Here is a 23,640-nt window from a genome sequence, read left to right as displayed (position 1 = left end):
ATTCCCAAACCAGTTATTGAATAAGCCATGTTTTCCCCCACGGATTTGAAATGCAGTTTACATCATCCAATAAATTCCTGGAGATTGAAGAGGAGGAGTGATTTTTGTTTGTTTGTTTCTCTCCTCTTGGATCCTTTACAAAACAGGTTGGTGACACCTGCTTGAAGACATAAAATAGCTCTAACTGCGCCTTGCAGGGAGTCAGGCATGGTGACACCTGTGTCAGCTATTTTTGTACCGGCTTTCCATCCAGGAAAGCCACCAGCTTAGATGCTAAAAAGCCACCTGCAGTGCAGAAGACCCGGGTTCGATCCCTGGATCAGGAAGATCCCCTGGAGGAGGGCATGGCAACCCACGCCAGTGTCCTTGCCTGGAGCATCCCGTGGATGGAGGAGCCTGGTGGGCTACAGTCCATGGGGGTCACACAGAGCAACTCACACTTCCATCTGTGAGGATTTCCTCCGAGTCCTGTCTCAGCTCCACGCTTTCCTCTCCTGCCGCCCACACCTGAGAACCGGCCCCTGCATCCGCCATTCTCTTGCTTGCGAGATTCCCCAGGAACGGCCGGATGCACGGTTGTGCACTCATGGGCCGGCTCAGCCCTGGGCTGAAGCAGGTCCTCCCAGGGGCCAAGGGCCACCTGCCGCTGAATCTCCCGCTCTCATCAAACGTCACCCTAGGCCCCTGTCCCTCCTTATGACCCACCTTCTCCCGGGCACGCCCTGAGCTCTAGTTGCAGCAAGTTAACCTGGGGATGTCCCCCCAGCCCACGTCACACCCTGGCGGCTCCTGGGAGCTCCCAACGCACCCCCCGTCTAGTCAGCGGGCTTCCGAGTACTGGGCTCGGGGATGCTAGCACGTGAGGAAGTCCCAGAACCTCCTGGCATACACAGCACCTTCCCCCTTAACCCAGCATATCTTTCCCATCTGAGACCCTGTGCTTCCTCCGGGCCAGCCTGGAGGGGGCTCCCAGCAGATGCATTTGGGTTTTTTTAAATTTTATTTTAAATTCCACCTGCTGTCTCTCCTCCCAGCCCACTTCATGGGGCCCGGCGCTGCTCTGCGCACCCCTCGGTGAATGTGGGTCTTCCCCAGACATCCTCCGGGTGGGACGGTGGTGGGTGGGAGCATGGAGGGGGGGTCCTCCCTGCCACGTGGTGCCAGGCCCAACCTCGAAGGCAGAGAGGGCTTGTCGGTCTCCTGTCTGATGGCTTTCGCAGTGTCGTCCAAGCAGGGCCTCTGTCTGGTTCAAAGCAATGTCTTCTGAAGCCCGGAGGATGCTCCAGGCAAGACTACTGAAGCCCGTAGGATGCTCCAGGCAAGACTACTGAAGCCCAGAGGATGCTCCAGGCAAGACTACTGAAGCCCGGAGGATGCTCCAGGCAATACTGGAGTGGGTTGCCATGGTCTCCTCCAGGGGAATCTTCCCCACCCAGGGATCGAACCCAGGTCTCTTATATATGTTTCCTGCATTGCCAGGAGGGTGGCTCAGACGGTAAAGCGTCTGCCCGCAATGTGGGAGACCTGGGTTCGATCCCTGGGTGTCGGGAAGGTCCCCTGGAGGAGGTCATGGCAACCCACTCCAGTAGGCTTGCCTAGAAAATCCCACGGACAGAGGAACCTGGCGGGCTACAGTCCACAGGGTCACAAAGAGTCGGACACGACTGAACGACTTCACTTCACTTCCACCAGGGAAGCCGGGCGGGGCAGAGCAGTTAATTCTTTCTCAAATCACTGGTCCAAGACCCATTGAGTCACTCTTCCGAGGTAACGAAACACAGTGAAAGCCGTGTTCATCTCATCTGATTCCCGCGCTTTGACTTGAAAATCCTCAAAATTCTCTGCCTCTCCGCGAGCGCTAGACTACCTTGCTTTGTGTTCCCAGAGCCACTCTCAAAGAGAGCGAATTTTTTTTTCCCTTGCAGGTCAGCGACAAAGTCCTAATGTAGACCACAGGGAACTACATTCAGTAAAATAACGTAGGATGGGAAAGAATCTGGTAAAGAATCTAAATACACGTGTATAACTGAATCACTTTGCTGCGTGCCTGAAATTTAAACCACATTGTCAACCAACTCTATACTTCAACTGGAAAAAAAAAAGGAATTTGCCCCCGTCTATAACCACCTCCAAGGCCCACAGTGGGTTTTGCTGTCGTGTCCGACTCTCTGCGACCTCATGAACTGCAGCCCACCAGGCTCCTCTGTCCATGAGATTCTCCAGGCAAGAAAGCTGGAGTGGCTTGCTATGTCCTTCTCCAGGGGATCTTCCCGACCCAGGGATCGAACCCACGTCTCCCACACTGGCAGGTACGTTCTTTACCACTAATCCGGTGAGAGAGAGCAGGAGGACCAAGTGAAATCGGGTTGTCTGGCCCCCCACCATCCCCGCCGCTGACCCTCACTGCCCTGCCACCTGCAACAATCACAGATTCCGGGGCTCAGTGTGACTCTTTAAAGGCACCGGGTCTGCAAGTTGCAAAAAAAAAAAGCAGAGATTAAACGGGGGCTTCCCTGGTGGCTCAGACGGTAAAGAATCCGCTTGCAGTGTGGGAGACCTGGGTTCGATTCCCAGATTGGGAAGATCCCCTGGAGGAGGGCACAGCGATCCACTCCTCTATTTTTGCCTGGAGAATCCCCAGGGACAGAGGAGCCTGGCGGGCTGCCGTCGGACACGGCTGAGCGCCTAACCTTGAGACACACGTCAGCCTCTGTGCTGCTCTGGGCTCTGGGTCGGGTGTCTCCCTGCAGGAGGGTCTTGGGAATGACAGCCACCCCCCCCCCGCCCCGCCCCGCCCCTGGGGCGAGGCAGCTCTTGCTTACACCCGAGCTTGGCACCTTTGATCCTGGGGCTCTTCCCACGCGTGCAGGGCACAGAGCTGCCAAGCGGGTGTGCCAGCTTCCCTACAACCCAAGACGCCCAGTGGCACCGGGCGGTCGCCTATTTCCCCACCTTCCTGGGGGTGGTTGGCCGGCGGAGCTGAGGGAGGTGCCTTCTCTGCAGCAGGCGTGTAGGAGCTGGTCCCCACGGGCGGGCTCCCGGCTGGGGAGCTCAGCACCGCCCTGCTCATCACTCGCCAGCAGAGAGGCTGTAGACTGCTTCATCCTTTCCTTTCTTTCCTGTTTCCCTCTCAAAGCGGGACGACAGAAGTCAGCGCGGCGGCTCCGGCGAGGGTGGGGTGTCCAGATCGCCCAGCCCACCCGCCCGCCCGCCGGAGACCAAGGATGGAGGCATGGCGGGATCTCCTCTTCTGCCTCACGCTCCTGTGTGTCCTGCTGCGTGTCCGAGGTAAGGGAGGGCTGGCTCCCGGAGAGAGACATGCTGGGGTGCGCATTTCTATCTGCTTGCTGAAAAAAATAAACACTCCGTCCCAACCACTTCCTCTCAGGAAACGGCTGTAAATTGCCAGAGTGTAGAAAGGAAAGACAGAGTCCGGTGTGATGGCGGTCGGTGAACAGCAAACAAGGGGACCGGGTACCACGTTCGGGGGTCTGGGGGAATGGACCCAGATCTGTGACCCAATTAGAAGCCAGGTGTGGTGGGTTTCTTTTTTTCTGGTTCTCGGGTTTTGATCTCTGGGTGTGGCACGCATGGAAAAAGTGATCCATGTCCCTGGGGCGTGTTGAGATTGTTTTCCCTTCCGCGCTTTCTATCCACAGTCGGAGTGGCTTGTGTAGGGCAGCCACGGAGCTGAGATGCGGCTGGGTTCAGTGGGACAAGTCACTGTCGCCAGAGACGGGGTTTTGCAAGAAGGACAGCCTCGGTTCACGTTTTCTTAGATATTTTTTCCCCTCAATGTCAGCCCTCCGGTTGGCAAATTAAAAGCATGTGAGTTGTTTACCCCCGAAACTCCAGTACAGGCTCTTCCCCATCTTGGCGTGCTGGGGAACAGAGGCAGGGAGGGGCCTCACTCAGGAAGCTACAATTAACCCATGAAGGGCAGGATTTAATAGCAACTGGAGACGCATATTTGGTCCTTTGGATATTCAAATTCTAAGGCATTGAGGATTGGGAGGGGCTTAACACTGAGTAGAGTTTAGGAATTAAAAGATTTTCTTTCAATGTCTCTTGTTGCTGGTCGGTTGCTCAGTGGTGTCTGAGATTTTTTTCACCCCGTGGACTGCAGCACACCAGGCCTCCCTGTCCATCACCATCTCCCAGAGTTTGCTCAAACTCATGTCTATCGAGTCAGTGATGCCATCCAACCATCTCATCCTCTGTTGTCCCCTTCTCCTCCCGCCTTCAATCTTTCCCAGCATCAGGGTCTTTTCCAATAAGTCAGCGTTTCCCATCAGGTGGCCAAAGGACTGGAGCTTCAGCTTCAACATCAGTCCTTCCAATGAACACCCAGGACTGATCTCCTTTAGGATGGACTGGTTGGATCTCCTTGCAGTTCAAGGGACTCTCGAGAGTCTTCTCCAACGCCACTGTTCAAAAGCATCCGTTCTTCGGCGCTCAGCCTTCTTTACTGTCCGACTCTCCCATGCATATATGACTAGGTTAGGAGTGCAAAGGCTTTGTTTGGATGTCACTCTCCTGACACATCCTGTTTGACCTGTTTGAGGACGGGTATTTAGGAACAGGTGTGGTTTTGTGAGCCATCCTGGCACCCAGAGCCCAGGGTCTTCCTGGAGACCCTTCCACGAATCCACACGGTCTGAGCATCTTCCCGAAAGTGGGACACGCAGAAATGGGGTCAGGAGCTTCTGTTTGTGGGGAGATGTGGGTTCTCTGTGGAGCTACACCAGGGCTAAAGGAAGCCCATTGAGGCCAAGCTCTGTCTTTATGCAGTCCCGCCCAGCAGCGGAGCCAGCAAAACCTGTCTGAGCCCTTATTCCCTTGGCAGTGACACAGAACTCTGGGCTCACCTGCAGCTAGAGGCGACTCAGCCTCCTCCCAGGCCCAGTCTGTCTGATCTGTCAGGAGCCACTGGATGGCGGATGCCTTCAGCTCGTGGCTCAGGGGTCAGCATTCCGGGCTTTCACGGCCGTGGCCCAGGGTTCAATCTCTGGTCAGGGCACTGAGATCTTGAAGCTCTTCAGAGTCGCCAAAGACAAGTAAACAAAGGCACCAGCCCAGTTGCAGCTGTTCGAGAGCTTCATTAGGTAGGTGGGTGGGGCGCTGGAGTGACTGTGGCGCTTGGTGGTGTTCAGTTGTGTCTGACTGTTGGACAGTCTGTGGACGGCAGCACGCCAGGCCTCCCTGTCCATCACCAGCTCTCAGAGTTCACCCAAACCCATGTCCATCGAATCCGTGATGTCATCCAGCCACCTCATCCTCTGCTATCCCCTTCTCCTCCCGCCCTCAATCCCTCCCAGCATCAGGGTCTTTTCCAGCGAGTCAGCTCTTTGCATCAGATGGCCAAAGGATTGGAGCTTCAGCTTCAGCATCAGTCCTTCTCATGAATATTCAGGACTGATTTCCTTTAGGATGGACTGGTTGGATCTCCTTGCGGTCCAAGGGACTCTCAAGAGTCTTCTCCAGCACCACAGTTCTCAAGCATCCATTCATCGGCGCTCAGCTTTCTTTATAGTCCAACTCTCACGTCCGTACATGACTACTGGACAAACCACGACAGGGCAGCTGCATTTTGGGAAATATCCTGGCCGTGCTCATGGAGTCAAGATTCCCTTTGAGAGGTGATGTCTGAGCCCCCCGGCCATCTGATTAACCATCAGGTTGAGCCTCAAGGATCTCTTGCCGCAGGCGGAATGTCTGTTCTGTGGTTCCCTTAGTACTGACGTGTCTCTCACCCAGGAGATGCAGAAATCACACCTCCAGGTACAGCCAGCCATGCTCAACCACGGGTGACCTTGCCCCCTGGAGGACACTTGGCACTGTCTGGAGTCATTTTTCGTTGTCACCAGTGGCGCCTTGGGCTTCCAGGCCAGGGCCTTGGGCTTCCCCCATAGCTCAGTTGGTAAAGAATCCGCCTGCAACGCGGGAGACCTGGGTTCGATTCCTGGGTTGCAAAGATCCCCTGGAGAAGGGATAGGCTACCCACTCCAGTACGCTTGGGCTTCCCTGGTTGCTCAGACGGTAAAGAATCTGCCTGCAATGTGGAGAGACCTGGGTTCAATCCCTGGGTGGGGAAGATCCCCTGCAGAAGGGAAAGGCAACCCACTCTAGTATTCTGGCCTGGAGAACTCGATGGACTGTTAAAGTCCACGGGGTCGCAAAGAGTCGGACACAACCGAGCGACTTTCACTTTTGCAAGGATGCAGCTCAATGTTTTCTAAGGCACAGGACGCCCCACAGAGCAGGCTGTCTGTCATCCAGGTTCAAATGTCAACACTGCTGAGGCTGAGAAATCCTGCCTGAGCGCTGCTGCTGCTGCTGCTGCCAAGTCACCCCAGTCGTGTCCGACTCTGTGCGACCCCATAGACGGCGGCCCACCAGGCTCCCCCGTCCCTGGGACTCTCCAGGCAAGAGCACTGGAGCGGGTTGCCATTTCCCTCTCCAATGCAGGAAGGTGAAAAGTGAAAGTGAAGTCGCTCAGTCGTGTCCGACTCTTAGCGACCCCGTGGACTGCAGCCCACCAGGCTCCTCCGTCCATGGGATTAGAGTCGCCATTTAAGTGTGTACCTTTCGTATCTATCCGTGTGTCTGTTAACCCATCTGTGAGTGTATCAGCGTATCTATTGCTGTATCCATCATCTATTTTTACACATCCTGTCTTCTATTTCTCTATATAATTATTATCAGTCCTATGCCTCTTTTTCTGACGTCTAACTATATCTCTCATCTGTGTTTCTAATCATCATCTATTCCCTGTGATCCATGTATCTAATTATCATTGGTTATCTATCCATCTAATGCAACCATCATCTAAGTTTACATATCCTATGTTCTATTTCTCTATATAATTATTATCAGTCCTATGCCTATTTTTCTGACATCTAACTATATCCCTCATCCGTCTCTCTAATTACCGTCTATTCCCTGTGATCCGTGTATCTAATTATCATTGATTATCTATCCGTCTAATGTAACCATCATCTAAGTTTATATATCCTATGTTCTATTTTTCTATGTAATTATCAGTCGTATGCCTATTTTTCTGACATCTAACTATATCCCTCATCCGTCTCTCTAATTACCATCTATTCCCTGTGATTCGTACATCTAATTATCATTGATTATCTATCCATCTGTTGCATGCTAAATCTCTCAGTTGTGTCTCACTCTTGGAGACTTTTTGAGACTCTTTGCGACTTCGGGCTATGGACCGTAGCCCGCCAGAGTCCTCTGTGAGTGTGATTCTCCAGGCAAAAATACTGAAGTGGGCAGCCACCCCCTTTTCCCAGGGGATTTTTCCCAGCCCAGGCTCGTTTTATCTTGAAAATCCCTCTGGGACGTTCCTGGCAGTCCAGTGGCTAAGACTCTAAGCTCCCAATGCAAGGGGCCCCGGTCCCATCCCTGGTCAGAGAATTAGATCCCATGTGCCAACTATTTGGCACAGCCATAAATAAAAATATATACATATGTATTTTTTAAATCCATCCTAAAAAGCTCTTTTCGGAAGGTAAGGGGGTATGGGGTTTGACACTAAGACCTCCCACCCACCAGCCCGAGTCCTTTTAAACCCAGGTTCCCAGGAAGTCAGCCATGGGGACCCGCGTGGTGAGCCCAGAGCACATGTGGGATTGATTAGAAACTGCCGGGCCTGCTAAAGAAAGCAGATGGGAAACAGATATCGTGTTCCAAGCCCCGTCCTTAGGCTCTGAGGGGAAAAACAAAGCTGGTGGAAATAACTGCTCGGGGAGAGCTGCGTCTCCCACACCCCATCCCCTCCTGACATCGAGCCCCTGGAATCAGCATCTTCGGAGTGATGTGAACCTCGGGGGGCGGGGCTATACGGTGATGAGGCGGGGCTGTAGAGTGGCGGGGCGGGGCTAGACAGTGATGGGGCGGGGCTAGGCCGCGATGCACTTGGCAGCGCAGCGGGCGGGGGAGGAAGGTTGTTGGCTGCAGCCCTTCCGGAGACCAGAGGGAGCCTGGTAGACTCCAGCCAGGCCTGCAGGACACGACCGGCTCCGCGCCAAGGGGGGCGGGGGGCCCCTGGGTGGAATCCGCCTGGGCTGTGAGTCACGCTCAGGGCTCTGCAAAGAGCGCCACACCCATGACAACCAGGGGCCGCTTCCCCCGTGACCTCGAGTCATCGCAGATGTTTTTCATTTGCTCAGTCGTGTTCGACTCTCTGCGACCCCATGGACTGCAGCACGCCAGGCCTCCCTGTCCATCACCAGCTCCCAGAGTTTACTAAAACTCCTTTCCATTGAGTTGGTGATGCCATCCAGCCATCTCATCCTCTGTCGTCCCCCTCTCCTCCTGCCTTCAATCTTTCCCAGCATCAGGGTCTTTTCCAATGAGCCAGTTCTTCGCCTCAAGTGGCCAAAATATTGGAGTTTCAGCTTCACCATCAGTCCTTCCAATGAACACCCAGGACTGATCTCCTTTAGGATGGACTGGTTGGATCTCCTTGCTGTCCAAGGGACTCTCAGGAGTCTTCCCCAACACCGCGGTTCAGAAGCATCTGTTCTTTGGAGCTTAGCATTGTTTATCATGAGAAGCATCAGCAAACAGAAGGAGGCTGCTGGAATGAGAAGTGGACATGGAATGGGGTGGGGTGGGGGCAGTTGGTTTGTTTCCAGAGCCAGTGGGAGAGGGGGCGCACCCTGGCTTCCTACTGCCAGCAGCCTGGCTCTGGAGGCTTCTAGTCCCCAGAGGCAGCCAGATGCCCTTTTTGGAAAACACCCAGGTGCTGCCCAGGCTGTTGTGCAATGGATTAGGGAGAGACCGGGACAAGATAAGTAGCAGAGGCTCAGAACAGGGAGTGGCTGGACGCTCCGGTTTGAGAAGATTGTTGAGGAGTTTGCCTGGAGCTCCGGGGACGAGCCTGGTGTGAGAGGCTCGTAAGCTGTCAGAAGCTGATTGCATGAGCTTCCCCGGTGGCTCAGATGGTAAAGAGTCAGCCTGCGAGGCAGGAGACCTGGGTTTGATCCCAGGGTCTGGTAGATTCCCTGGGGAAGGGCATGACCACCCACTCCAGTATTCTTGCCTGGAGAATCCCCATGGACAGAGGAACCTGGTGGGCTATAGTCCATGGGGTCGTAAAGAGTCAGACACAGCTGAGGGACAAACACTTTCACTTCGATAACCTATAATCGAACAGTGTGTGAAAAAAGAAGAGATACATGTATAAGTATAGACAAATAATTTTTATATATGTACAAGAAGGAAATGGCAACCCAGTCCGGTGTCCTTGCCTGGAGAATCCCAGGGTCGGGGGAGGCTGGTGGGCTGCCGTCTATGGGGTCGCACAGAGTCGGACACGACTGAAGCGCCTTGGCAGCATAACTGAATCAGTTTTCTGTACATCTGATACTAACACAGCAGCGTAAATCCACTGTGAAAGTACTCGTCACCCAGTTCAGTTCAGTTCAGTTCAGCCACTCAGTTGGGTCCAACTCTTTGCAACCCCATGGACTGCAGCACGGCAGGCCTCCCTGTCCATCACCAACTCCCAGAGCCTACTCAAACTCATGTCCATCAAGTCGCTGATGCCATCCAACCATCTCACCCTCTGTCGCCCCCTTCTCCTCAATCGTGTCCGGCTCTTTGCGACCCCGTGGACTGTAGCCCACCAGGCTCCTCTGTCCATGGGGTTCTCCAGGCTAGAATACTGGAGTGGGTTGCTGTTTCCTTCTCTGGGGGAATCTTCCAGACCCAAGGATCAAACCGGGGTCTCCTTCCTCTCAGGCAGATTCTTTACCAGCTGAGCTACCAGGGAAGCCCAGAAATCAACTATAGTTTGATTTTAAAAAGGATGAGGGTGAAGTTATCTTCCTTCATGGATCTCTTTTGCTGTGGGCAGAGCCTGCCGGGAAAGCTAGGAATAAGAGGTTGTTTGGACAGACACACTACTGGGGAGCTGGAGAGAGGGGTGGAACTCTTCTTCTCTGCTGAGCTGGGGGTGGTGGGAGTGAGGTTGGCGGGGGAAGCTATCTGGGCAGCTGGGGCAAAGGAAAGCCGGGTGGCCGGCTCCATCCCGCTGTGACTGACGCCCTGTGTGTTCTCCCAGGTGAGAATGGGGACTTTGATTTGGCTGATGCTCTTGATGACCCAGGTAAGTGGATCTGGCAGCCCGCCTCAGCTCCTCCTCGCTCCGGGTTGGGTGGGGCCGGGATTCCTTCCTAAGGACGACTTCCTAACGAAAAAACAGGAAGGTTTACTCCACTCCTCGAACCTCCGCACAGCTCCAGGGAACCCTGAGGGGCTTGCATTTGCTCCAGGGGCCCCTGGTGGGCTTGCGTGTGAAGGGCCCTTTTGTCCTTTGGGTCCCTTGCCCCCTCAAACACTGAACGGAATTTGTGTTGGTACCTGGCACGCTGAAGGCCATGAGGTCGCAAAGAGTTGGACACGACTGAGCGACTGAACTGAACTGATCGTTTCTTTGTTAATGCCTTGAGATTTTCTTTAAAAAATAAAATAAAATTGGGACTTTAATGGTTGTCTCTTTGAGCCGCACAAAACCCCTGGCTTACTGCACATATGTTCTCTGTCCACAGAGCCGACCAAGAAGCCAAGCTCAGGTGAGTGGCTACCTGACCCAGGGGAGTGGACAGACACCAGGCTGCCCCACCGCAAGCTGATGTTTTGGAAGGAGTTTATCGCGTCTTCCCAGGATGCTCCGTGGTGAAGAATCCGCCTGCCAGTGCAGGAGACGAGAGTTCCACCCCCGGGGTCGGGAAGACGCCCTGGATGAGGAAATGGCAACCCACTCCAGTGTTCTGGCCTGCAGAATCCCATGGACGGAGGAGCCTGGCGGGCTACAGTCCATACTGTTGCAAAGAGTCGGACTGAGCGCCTAAACCACAGCAACGATAGGGTCGTGGAGGGTGTGACTGATGGACAGATGTTTCATGTAAGCCCAAGTCCTTCACGAAATGGATCACAAAATCACAGTGCTGCTGCTGCTAAGTCCCTTCAGTCGTGTCCGACTCTGTGTGACCCCATAGACGGCAGCCCACCAGGCTCCCCCATCCCTGGGATTCTCCAGGCAAGAACACTGGAGTGGGTTGCCACCTCCTTCTCCAATGCATGAAAGTGAAAAGTCAAAGTGAAGTCGCTCAGTCGTGTCCGACTCTGTGCAACCCCATGGACTGCAGCCCACCAGGCTCCTCTGTCCCTGGGAGTCTCCAGGCAAGAATACTGGAGTGGGCTGCCATTTCCTCCTCTAGGGGACCTTCCCAACTCAGGGATCAAACCCAAGCCTTCAAGGAATAAACAGATTTTGTTTGCTTCTTACATACCTTATAAATGCTAAACAGTTTGGTAAGTGTGTGTATGCAGTTTTTTTAAGTTCTAAATTTTCAGGTTCTGCTTCTTGTGTCTAAGTAGTTTTAAGCTGATCAGTGATAATCTATATTTCATGAGCACCAACTGTGAATAAAAAATAAAACCTGTTGTCAAGCTTATATTCCTGTTTTATAAGCTGCTTCTGACGGAAAGACATTTTTCTCAACATGCACTGGCGTTTTTCCCCACAGGTATCTACCCCAACCCGAGGCCCCCCTACTACCCGCAGCCTGGAAATCCCGACAACAGTGGAAGTAAGTATGTTCATTCATTTCGAAACAGCTTTGAACCTGCCCACTGGAACTCAGGGAAGGTCATGGGGGCTGAAAGAAGACTTTGTTGTTGTTCAGTCCTTCACTCGTGTCCGAGTCTTTGGGACCCCATGGACTGCAGCACGCCAGTCTTCCCTGCCTTCATTATCTCCCAAAGTTTGCTCATATTCATGTCCATTGAGTCGCTGATGCCATCCAACCATCTCATCCTCTGTCGTCCCCTTCTCCTCCCACCTTCAGTCTTTCCCAGCATCAGGGTCTTTTCCAGTGAGTCAGCTCTTCCCATCAGGTGGCCAAAGGACTGGAGCTTCAGCCTCAGCATCAGTCCTTCCACTGAACACCCAGGGCTGATCCCCTTTAGGATGGACTGGTTGGATCTCCTTGCAGTCCAAGGGACTCTCAAGAGTCTTCTCCAACATCACAGTTCAAAAGCATCCATTCTTCAGCGCTCGGCCTTCTATATGGTCCAACTCTCACATCCATACGTGACTACTGGAAAAATCATAGCTTTGACTAGACGGACCTTTGTCAGCAAAGTAATGTCTCTGCTTTTTCACACACCATCTGGGTTTGTCGCAACTTTTCTTCCAAGGAGCAAGCATCTTAATTTCATGGCTGCAGTCACCATCTGCAGTGATTTGGGGGCCCAAGAAAATACATACAATACAAACCCTAAACAGTTAGTTTTGTGAGTGTGTGTATATAGGTTTTTGAGGTTCCACTTCTAGTGACTAAGTAATTTTTACCCTATTGATGGTGACCTATTCTTTATGACACCAACTGTTAATAAAACATAAAATGTACAGCCACACGTATATTCTTGTTTTATAAGCTGCTTCTGACCGAAGGACATTTTTCTCTTCTAATCATGCAATGTTGTTTTCCTACAGATATCTACCCCAAGCCGAGGCCCCCGTACCACCCACAGCCTGGAAATCCCGACGGTGGAAGTAAGAATGTTCATTCATTTCAAAACAGCTTTGAACCTGCCCACTGGAACTCAGGGAAGATCATGGAGGCTGAATGAAGCCTTTGTGGTTGTCATTGTTGCTCAGTCGTGTCCGACTCTTTGCGACCCCGTGGACTGCAGCACACCAGGCCTCCCTGTCCATCACCAACTCCCGGAGTTTGCCCAAACTCACGTCCATCGGGTCGGTGATACCATCCAACCATCTCATCCTCTGTCGTCCCCTTCTCCTCCCGCCTTCAATCTTTCCCAGCATCAGGGTCTTTTCCAGTGAGTCAGCTCTTTGCATCAGGTGGCCAAAGGATTGGAGCTTCAGCTTCAGCATCAGTCCTTCCAGTGAATATGCAGGACTGATCTCCTTTAGGATGGACTGGTTGGATCTCCTTGCAGTCCAAGGGACTCTCAAGCGTCTTCTCCAACACCACAGTTCAAAAGCATCAGTTCTTTGGCGCTCAGCCTTCTTTATGGTCCAACTCTCACACCCTTACATGACCATAAGAAGAACCAGAGCTTTGAGTGTACAGACCTTTGTCGGCAAAGTGACGTCTCTGCTTGTCTAATGGAGGGTATTTCTTGCTACAGTGTTTTGGGGAAACGTGAGTTGAACATATGTTCATGGGCTTCCTTCCTGTGGGCCCCAGAGAATCATAGGTGCTGGCCGTCCTGTAAGATGAGTCACTACTCGGGTCCTGGGAGACTCATCCACCCGGCAGCATTCGGGGCCAGCCTCAGGCTTGGGAGGGGACCGTGTGTGACTCAGAGCTCCAGCGGCTGACACATTTCAGAACAGAGGAAGGTTGCTTTCTGGCTTTTGTTTTTAAAGCCTGATAGAATCTAGTGCCTTTAAAATGGTGGTGGTGGCCCTCAGGAATGAATTTCTATTTCCTGTGTGTTACGTGAGCTTCCCAGGCTGGTAAAGAACCGGCCTGCCAACACAGGAGACTTAAGAGATGAGGGTTCGATCCCTGGGTCTGGAACGATTCCCCGGAGGAAGGCATGGCAACCCACTCTAGTGTCGCTGTCTGGAGAATCCCCATGGACAGAGGAGCCTGGCGGGCTACACTCCACGGGCGACCCCGTGGACTGTAGCCCGCCAGGCTCCTCTGTCCCTGGGATTCTCCAGGCAAGAACACTGGAGTGGTTGCCATGCCTTCCTCCAGGGGATCTTCCCCGCCCAGGGATCAAACCTGGGTCTCCTGCATTTCCGGAATATGCTTTACCGTCTGAGCCACTAGAGACGCAACTATACTCCATTAAAAACTGATGCTTAAAACGAGCCTATGCTTGGGGATTCTGAGCACCAGAGATTCCGTGGAAGCGATGAACAGGAAAGATAAATTCGCCAGAACGTCACTTTGTACGCTGGCCCTTTGTATTGTGCAAATGCTTCGTCGCGGGAAGCTGTCCCTCGTTTCCTGAAATCACGTGTTTCCCGACAGATATCTACCCAAGGCCGAAGCCGCCGCCTCCTCGCCCGCAGCCTGGTAACAGTGGAGGTGAGTCCTCAGGACTAAGACGACTTCGGAAGCGTCTTCGGAAGGACTAAGGCGCCGTCCGGAACATGTTTTGGAGAGTTTGGTCCTCGACGGTGAAAGACGCGTTGCATTTGAAATACGCAGAAGCTCTCTCTTTTTTTTTTAAAGCAATTCTTTTTAAAGCGTCCTCTATTTATATTTATGGTGGCTGTATGGGGTCTTGGTTTCGACCCGTGGATCTTTCAGCACGGGTTCTCCAATTGTGGAACCCCTCTCTCCATAAGCTGTCCGTGCGCCCCTGATGCGTGGGCTGGGGTGTGCACGGGGCTCCCGGGACCGCGGGCTCTGACCGCCCTCTGCTCTGTCCACAGGCTTCCTGAGCGACTCAGACCTCGTCGACGGCGGCCGCTACCCACCCAGGCCGCCCGCAGGTACGTGCCGGCTTCTGTGACCCCACCCCAGCCCCCGCGAGGAAGGTGGTGGGCTGTGGACTCTCCCCTCCCACCTCTCGGGGGCAGGCGGGAGGCGCGTCCCTGAAGCTGTCCATTCGTGTGGTCTGCAAGGTGGACGGAACCGGCCATGGGGCCGATGCTGCTTAGAAGTGGGGGCTGTCTCCCCATAAATATGTGTCTGCACGTGTGTGTGTACACATATACACACCTCCACTGACACGCGTACTTATACACATGTCCGTGTACGTGTGTCTATCTATAGACACATATCTATATTTATAGCTATATTTCCACCTATATGGATATCTATCTATATCTGAAGCTATAACTTTATCCATGTGTATCTGTCTATATGTATCTATAGCTATGTTTATCTATACGATATGTATATCTCTATAAATATATTTATCTATATGTATATCTGAACATATATTTTTATATATGTGGCTATCTATTGGGCTTCCCTGGTGGCTCAGAGGTTAAAGTGTCTGCCTGGAATGCGGGAGACTCGGGTTTGATTCCTGGGTCGGGAAGATCCCCTGGAGGAGGGCATGACAACCCACTCCAGTCTCCTTGCCTGGAGAATCCCACGGACAGAGGAGCCTGGCGGGCTGTAGTCCACGGGGTCACGGAGAGTCGGACACGAATGAGTGACTAAGGAGACACACACCTCTCTTTACACAGATGTTGTGTCTACACACACCTTTGCAGATGTGTCTGTGTGTATCTTCCCTCCAAAAAATGTATATTTAATGTGATGCAGTTGACGTATAGCATGATAGAGCTGGGTCCCTGGAGGTGGGGGGTAAGCCTGTCTTACTGTGAAGCCCTAGATCGGCACTGGGCAGGGGGGCATGCGTAATCTCTGAAAACACACAGCTTTCTGAAGGGCTCTCTGTGGCATGAGCTTTTCCATCCAGAAGCCAGGACTCTGGGGGAGGGACTCCCTAGAGCATTTTCTGGAAGGTCCTGAGCTTTTCCACCACATAGGGCTCCAGACGACTCAGTGGACGAGACCCTGATGCTGGGAAAGACTGAGGGCAGGAGGAGAAGGGGGCGACAGGGGGTGAGATGGTTGGATGGCATCACGGACTCGATGGACATGAGTTTGAGCAAGCTCCGGAAGTTGGTGATAGACAGGGAGGCGTGGCGTGCTGCAGTCCATGGGGTTGCAAAGAGTCAGACACGACTGAGCAACTGGGCAACAAGCACTCTTTTTGGGGGTGACTGTTGGGTCCGGCTTTGGTGCCAGACAGGCGGACGCCTGCTGGACCCCAAGGTCCACGCTCCAAGCGGCCGTCACATCCCTCTTCTCTCCTGCAGGAGGCGGCGGAGGCGGGTACCAGCCGGGGCACGACAGCTACGGTAACATGCCGCGCTGGGGCCCATGGGGGTGGCGGGCCTGGGTGGGCTTTTCCCGGACTCCCATTAGAGCTTCCTTCTGGGTCTCAGGTATTGGCTGCTTCACTGCTTCACCTCAGCTTGGCTTCGTCCAAGTGTCCAGGGGCTGACCCCACACCCCTCTGTCCAGGTAACAAGGCACAGAGCCCCTGGCTGCAAGCCTCATTAGGCAGAGAACAGCCCAGGAATTGTGGATTCTTTATGTGAATAGTGCATTATGCCAAGAGCGAAATGAATTTACCCCGGAAGTAACAAACTCCATTCTTGTCTATACCGAGCTTTTTTTCAGAGGGAGGGGTGGATCTTGAACTCTCCAGAGGGTCTCTGGTGCTGTAAAGTGAACTCGGGAGCAAGTTGAGCCAGAAAAGCAAAATGCATTGGATTCATTTCTCTAAACTGAGATAGAATCCAGTGAAACTTTGTGCAAAGTAGTCATGCGACACTTTGTAAAGATAATTGCTGGTGCTATTTAGCCGCTAAGTCGTCTCTGCCCCTTTGCGACCCCGTGGACTGTAGCCTGCCAGGCTCCTCTGTCCGTGGGATTCTCCAGGCAAGAATACTGCAGTAGGTTGCCATGCCCTCCTCCAGGGGAATCTTTCTGACCCAGGGATCGAGCCCGGGTCTCCTGCATTGCAGGCGGATTCTTTACCATCTTGAGCCCCCAGGGAATCGCTTTTTAAAAATTACTCCCTGGGGACTTCCCCGCTGATCCAGTCAGTAGGACTGTGGGCTTTCACTGGCAGGATCTGAGATCGGTGCCTGGTCAGGGAATTAAAATCCTGCATATCCTGCTTGCAGCCAAAAACAGAAGAAAAAAAAAATTGCCCTCTGGACATAAGAAGGTGTGGAGAAAGGTCCTATATTTCTCAGTCACTGAGATGACTGTTTGCTGCCTGTGTGGGGCATGCTTCCTGGCCTTGGGGACTGGACTTTTCCCTGGACACACTGAGAAGTGGGGTTTTGAGCTCAGGCAGGCCCCCTCTGTCTGCAGCTGGGAGTCAGCATGCCCCTGGCCTTAGCAGAGCTGCTGAGCTTGCGAGGTGAGCTCAGCCCCACTCGGTGCGGCCAGGGAATGTCCCGGGGTACGCTTGTCTCTTCCTCTGGCTCGGGGAGGATCAGGGTGGGGCTTTTGCCCGGATGTCACAGCCTCTGCTTTGGGGTCCTGTCTTTCTCGAAGCTTCCTTTGGGGATGTCTGTGGCATTTCCGCGCCTTACCTTCCTCTTCACGTGGCCTTTCTGTCCTGCAGGACGAGGAGGGCGCTACAGACCCGGCTCCCCTGGCATTAATTATGGTAAAGGAGGTCTTTCGTAAAAGCCAAACCAGGAGAAGTTCTCCTGCTGAGGAGCTAACCCCCGCGTGGGTGCTGCCTGCCCGCCTGGGTCTCTGATCGGCGTCCTCACTGCTCGCTGAAGCTGGGGAGGGCTTTGCATGGGGCGCAGGTTGCAATCCTTCCAAGAAGTGCAGGCTTGCTCATGCGTGCTACTGCCTGTGCACACGCGTGTGGGCATGTGTGTGTCCCTGCACGTGCCTGTGTGCGCATGTGGCTGGGAGGGAGCCTGCGTTTATACATGTGGACATATGTCCACACGCGCCTACATGCCGTGTGTCTGTGCATGCGTGTGTGGATCTGAAACACACGTGCCCGTGCGTGTGCGCTGGTGGTGTGCGGGCCAGGGCGTCGCTATATCTGTATCTATACGCATGTCTCTCTATATCTGTATGTATACCCTGATCCATGTGTATCTGTATCTATGTGCATCTATATCTGTGGGTCTGAAACACATGCCCGTGCGTGTACGCTGTGGGCGTGCGGGTCAGGGCGTCGCTATATCTGTATCTATACGCATGTCTCTCTATATCTGTATCTATACGCATGTCTCTCTATATCTGTATGTATACCCTGATCCATGGGTATCTATAGCTATGTGCATCTATATCTGTGGGTCTGAAACACACGTGCCCGTGCGTGTGCGCTGTGGGTGTGCGGGTCAGGGCGTCGCTATATCTGTATCTACATGCATGTCTCTCTATATCTGTATGTATACCCTGATCCATGGGTATCTGTATCTATGTGTATCTATATCTGTGGGTCTGAAACACGTGCCCGTGCGTGTGCGCTGTGGGTGTGCGGGTGAGGGCGGATGTGTGCGTGGGGACATACGTGCAGCTCTTGTGTATTCATGTGTACCTGTGCAGGCGTGTACTGTGCACACACATGTGGAGATACACACACGTGTGTCCACCCTCATCCCCACACAGGCACAGTGCCTGTGATGCTCGTGTGCTCGCCTGCCTGTGTGCGCACATGGCTGTGCCGATGTGTGTGTGTGGGCGTGTGCTTGTGTTGTACATGCGTGCATATGTGTATACGCGGGTGTGCATGTATGCATATGGGCGTGTCAGTGTGGTGTGTGTGCATGTCTCTGTGTGTGTGGGGTGTTGCATGTGTGGGGGTGTGTTGTGTGTGTGCATGTGTGTGTGGGGTGTTGCATGTATGTTCATGTGTGGGGGCTGTGTGTACATGTGTGCATGTGGATGTGTGTTGTGGGGTGTTGTGTGTTGCATGTATGTACGTGCATGTATATGCGTGTGTGTTGTGTGCGTATATGTGTTGTGTGTGTGGTGTGTGTGTACATGTGTGTATATGGGTATATGTGTGATGTGTGTATGTGGGTGTGTGCATGTATGTGAGATGTTGTGTGTGTGTACATGTGTGTATATGGATGTGTGTGTGTATGTGGGATCTGTGTGCCTGTGTGTATATGCGTGTGTGTGTGTGTGTGTCTGGGATGTTGTGTGTGTGTGCCTGTGTGTATATGGGTGTGTGTGTGTATGTGGGATCTGTGTGCCTGTGTGTATATGCGTGTGTGTGTGTGTCTGGGATGTTGTGTGTGTGTACATGTGTGTATATGGGTGTGTGCATATGTGTGGTGTGTGCTGCGTATATGTACATGTGTTTATATGGGTGTGGGGGGGATGTGTGTGTGTGCATATGTGTATATGGGTGTGTATGTGGGATGTTGTGTGTGTGTGCATGTGTGTATATGGGTGTGTGTGTGTGTATGTGGGATGTGTGTGCCTGTGTGTATATGGGGATGTGTGTGTATGTGGGATGTGTGTGCCTGTGTGTATATGGGGGTGTGTGTGTGTATGTGGGATGTGTGTGCCTGTGTGTATATGGGGGTGTGTGTGTATGTGGGATGTGTGTGCCTGTGTGTATATGGGGATGTGTGTGTATGTGGGATGTGTGTGCCTGTGTGTATATGGGGGTGTGTGTGTATGTGGGATGTGTGTGTGCCTGTGTGTATATGGGGGTGTGTGTGTATGTGGGATGTGTGTGCCTGTGTGTATATGGGTGTGTGTGTGTATGTGGGATGTGTGTGCATATGTGTATATGGGGGTGTGTGTGTATGTGGGATGTGTGTGTGCCTGTGTGTATATGGGTGTGTGCCTGTGTGTATATGGGTGTGTGTGTGTATGTGGGATGTGTGTGCCTGTGTGTATATGGGTGTGTGTGTGTGTATGTGGGATGTGTGTGCCTGTGTGTATTGTGTGTGTGTGTGTATGTGGGATGTGTGTGTGCCTGTGTGTATATGGGTGTGTGTGTGTATGTGGGATGTGTGTGTGCCTGTGCGTATATGGGGGTGTGTGTGTATGTGGGATGTGTGTGTGCCTGTGTGTATATGGGTGTGTGTGTGTATGTGGGATGTGTGTGCCTGTGTGTATATGGGGGTGTGTGTGTATGTGGGATGTGTGTGTGCCTGTGTGTATATGGGTGTGTGTGTGTGTATGTGGGGTGTGTGTGTGCCTGTGTGTATATGGGTGTGTGTGTGTATGTGGGATGTGTGTGCCTGTGTGTATATGGGGGTGTGTGTGTATGTGGGATGTGTGTGTGCCTGTGTGTATATGGGTGTGTGTGTGTGTATGTGGGATGTGTGTGTGCCTGTGTGTATATGGGTGTGTGTGTGTATGTGGGATGTGTGTGCCTGTGTGTATATGGGGGCGTGTGTGTATGTGGGATGTGTGTGTGCCTGTGTGTATATGGGTGTGTGTGTGTGTATGTGGGATGTGTGTGTGCCTGTGTGTATATGGGTGTGTGTGTGTGTATGTGGGATGTGTGTGTGCCTGTGTGTATATGGGTGTGTGTGTGTATGTGGGATGTGTGTGCCTGTGTGTATATGGGGGTGTGTGTGTATGTGGGATGTGTGTGTGCCTGTGTGTATATGGGTGTGTGTGTGTGTATGTGGGATGTGTGTGTGCCTGTGTGTATATGGGTGTGTGTGTGTATGTGGGATGTGTGTGCCTGTGTGTATATGGGTGTGTGTGTGTGTATGTGGGATGTGTGTGTGCCTGTGTGTATATGGGTGTGTGTGTGTGTATGTGGGATGTGTGTGTGCCTGTGTGTATATGGGTGTGTGTGTGTGTATGTGGGATGTGTGTGTGCCTGTGTGTATATGGGTGTGTGTGTGTATGTGGGATGTGTGTGCCTGTGTGTATATGGGGGTGTGTGTGTATGTGGGATGTGTGTGTGCCTGTGTGTATATGGGTGTGTGTGTGTGTATGTGGGATGTGTGTGTGCCTGTGTGTATATGGGGGTGTGCGTGTGCTTCTTGTGCACCCCTTTGTGTGTATACCTACGCCCTGAGGTGACAGCCTCACCCCCGCCCCCTCCCTGGCTTGGAGGCATAATGCCCACCTCCCAGCAGCAGGCAGCCCGTGACCAGCTCTTCCGAATACCACGTGACCATGTGCTTGTCCCCTTCCAGGTGGAGACGGCTACTCCACGCAGGGCAACCTGCCAGGTACGGCCCAGGGATGGGGATTCTGGCCTTCCGAGGGCCAGGCTCCCCACGTGGCTGCAGAGGGGCTGGGGCAGGCGTAGAATTGTTTCCACGGAGGGCGTTCAGGGACCACCTTCTCTGTGTGGGTGTTCAGAAGCTCCTTCTGGTCGGGGTCTGTCCCACGGGGGTCAGAGAAGGAGATCTGGGGACTGACTCGGAGCTGCAAGGTGCCTGATGCTCTGGGGACCGACTCGGAGCTGAAAGATGTCTGGGGTTCTGGGGACCAACTCGGAGCTGCAAGATGCCTGATGCTCTGGGGACCGACTCGGAGCTGAAAGACACCTGAGGCTCTGCGAGCGCGGCTACGGTGCCTGGAGCTCGTGCTGCCCACCGCCGGCACCCGTTTCGTTGACCACAGCTGACCTCAAGCCTCGAAGGAGAGCAGCAGAGAAGCCACAGCCTTCACCCCCGGAGAAGGCCCCAGCAGAGCCCCGTCCGCCCCATCACGGGTGTGCAGGGGAGGCCTGGGGTCCGGCCAGTGGGTGTCGGCTGTGTGTCGCTGGGATGGCGGAGGCCAGCCTCTCAGGGATCTGGAGCCTGATACCAGTGCAGGGGGATGGTGGACCTGCCCAGCTGACCCCAAGGCTTTGAGGGAGAAGAAAGGGACAGAGCTGTCTTTCTAACCTGTCAGGCCCAGGCCCAGGGCGGGGCCACAGTATTGCCGTTTGCAGGACGTATTGCCGTTTCCGGAATGCATGGGTGTTTGCGGGACGTTTGTGAAGGCCACAGGTGCTTTCCTTCTCGTGGACTGGAGGTAGGGGAGGGGAGGTGCTCCCCAGACAAGAATCAGGTCTGACACACGGATTCATGGAATCCGTGGCAAGACAGGGGCTTCCCTGACAGCTCAGTTGGTAAAAAATCCACCTGCAATACAGGAGACCCCAGTTCGATTCCTGAGTTGGGAAGATCCCCTGGAGAAGGGATGGGCTACCCACTCCAGTATTCTTGGCCTTCCACGGTGGCTTAGCTGGTAAAGAACCCGCCTGCAGTGCAGGAGCCCCTGGTTCGATTCCTTTGTTGGGAAGATCCCTTGGAGAAGGGAATGGCTGCCCACTCCAGTATTCTGGCCTGGAGATTCCCATGGACAGAGGAAGCCTAGTGGGGCTACAGTCCGTGGGGTCACAAAGAGTTGGACATGAATGAAGCGGCTAAGACTTTTTCACTTTTGCCAGGACAGAGGACTCACCCAGGACTGGGGTGGGCTGGAAGACAGATTGACTGCTCCTGGATGGGACATCTCCAAGGCACGGTCTACAGATGTGTGGGAGTCGGGCAGGACAGGAGACAGAGGTGCTGCGCTAGCTTTGACTGAACGGACCCCCAGGAACTGTACTATTTCTGGGGCCAGAGTATGCAATGTGATGGATGTGGGGGCTCCAGGGGTAACTGGCCGGGTGACCCCTGGGCTGCTCTGCACTTTATACATGCATTCCCTTGGACGGCAAGGAGACCCAGCCAGTCTATCCTTAAGGAGATCAGTCCTGAATATTCACTGGAAGGACTGATGCTGAAGCTGAAGCTCCAATCCTTTGGCCACCTGATGTGAAGCGCTGACTCATTGGAAAAGACCCTGATGCTCAGAAAGATGGCAGGCGGGAGGAGAAGGGGACGACCGAGGATGAGATGGTTGGATGGCATCACCGACTCAATGGACATGAGTTTGAGCAAGCTCCGGAAGATGGTGAAGGACAGGGAGGCCTGGCCTGCTGCGGTCCATGGGGTCGCACAGAGTCAGATACGACTGAGCGACTGAAGAACATGAGTCAATATTTTCTGTCCCCAAAGATACAAATTCATCCAAACACACCCATTAAATTAAATATATATATCTTCTGTACAAAACCGTTGGATGCCCCAGACTGATCAGACGTGGTTAGTGAGCACCCTTTACATAAAGCAGGATGCATCCTTTGAGCTCCTTTGATGAATTCCATCCTTTTCCCATGAACAGGAGGGCGGGGAGGGCCGGGGGCGGGGGTGAGTGGGGAGTTTCTGGCAATACACGCTGTCCCCACTGGCGCTGTTTTTCCTGAGACCGTCTTGTTCCCCTGGATTCCCGCAGGCAACACAATAGCGAAAATTGCATCGCCCATCGTCTCTGTGGTGGTGGTGACGCTGATCGGGGCGGCGGTCAGCTACTATAACCGGAGGAGGAACTGTCTCAGGACAAACGGCAAGTCTTCCCCCTGCCCCCAGTTGTGTCTGCCTGAACTGGTAAAGCCCGATTTTAAAAATGCATACAGATATATGAGTGAATGAAAAGAGGCAGGCCCACAGATACAGACAACCAGCCGGTGGTTCCCAGTGGGGAGATGATAGAGGGCAGCGGTTAGATGGAAGGGAGGGGATGAAAAAGAACCAGCTAGACGGCAACCCACTCCAGTATTATTGCCTGGAGAATCCCATGGAGAGAGGAGCCCGGTAGGCGGCAGTCCATGGGGTCGCAAAGAATTAGACACGGCTCAGCGACTGACACTTACTTACTTACATGTACAAAGTAAATAACCGACAAGGATATATTGTTTGGAACATCCCCGGCTACAATAGAGCCAATATTTCGTAATGATTTTAAACATGTGCTAAGTCACTTGCGTCTTCTCTCACTCTTTGTGACCCCGTGGACTGTGGCCGGCCAGGCTCCTCTGTCCATGGGATTTTCCAGGCAGGAAGACTGGAGTGGGTTGTGGTTTCCTCCTCCAAACTTTAAGTACAGTCTGTAAAACTATGGAATCACTCTGCTGCCCGTGAGACTTCCCGGGTGGGCTCAGTCTTAAAGAGGCTGCCTGTCAAAGCAGGAGGCACAGATTCGATCTGTGGGTCGGGAAGATCCCGTGGAGAAGGAAATGGCAGCCCACTGCAGTATTCTTGCC

At 53.3% G+C, this 23,640-nt stretch overlaps 1 protein-coding gene and 1 long non-coding RNA gene across 7 annotated transcripts in view; both read left to right on the top strand.

The window, feature by feature from the left end:
* Positions 1 to 289: 289 nt before the first annotated feature.
* The window catches only part of XG (Xg glycoprotein (Xg blood group)), a 29,154-nt gene continuing 5,803 nt past the window's right edge, over positions 290 to 23,640 (top strand). Inside the window, exons 1-11 of one of the 6 annotated variants that reach the window (XM_015104678.3) lie at positions 3,214 to 3,288; positions 10,085 to 10,129; positions 10,572 to 10,595; positions 11,553 to 11,615; positions 12,524 to 12,583; positions 14,040 to 14,096; positions 14,447 to 14,506; positions 15,851 to 15,892; positions 17,176 to 17,220; positions 20,696 to 20,731; positions 22,833 to 22,943. In XM_015104678.3, coding sequence (XP_014960164.2) covers positions 3,225 to 3,288; positions 10,085 to 10,129; positions 10,572 to 10,595; positions 11,553 to 11,615; positions 12,524 to 12,583; positions 14,040 to 14,096; positions 14,447 to 14,506; positions 15,851 to 15,892; positions 17,176 to 17,220; positions 20,696 to 20,731; positions 22,833 to 22,943 — 607 coding nt within the window. In that variant the 5' untranslated portion in view covers positions 3,214 to 3,224. Of the gene's footprint in view, positions 3,289 to 3,388; positions 5,640 to 10,084; positions 10,130 to 10,571; positions 10,596 to 11,552; positions 11,616 to 12,523; positions 12,584 to 14,039; positions 14,097 to 14,446; positions 14,507 to 15,850; positions 15,893 to 17,175; positions 17,221 to 20,695; positions 20,732 to 22,832; positions 22,944 to 23,640 lie in introns of those variants that run through there. The other 5 variants (XM_027963326.3, XM_027963328.2, XM_027963327.2 and 2 more) reach the window with 5 other exon arrangements.
* On the top strand, positions 20,738 to 22,684 carry LOC132658843 (uncharacterized). The gene is made up of 2 exons (XR_009598920.1): positions 20,738 to 21,499; positions 21,943 to 22,684. It is a non-coding gene; the product is annotated as an uncharacterized LOC132658843 (long non-coding RNA).

Source organism: Ovis aries, chromosome X, assembly GCF_016772045.2.
Source record: "Ovis aries strain OAR_USU_Benz2616 breed Rambouillet chromosome X, ARS-UI_Ramb_v3.0, whole genome shotgun sequence".
NCBI classification, from domain to species: domain Eukaryota; kingdom Metazoa; phylum Chordata; class Mammalia; order Artiodactyla; family Bovidae; genus Ovis; species Ovis aries.
Note: the sequence above shows the minus strand (reverse complement) of the source record. Positions and strands in the feature narration are given on the sequence as shown.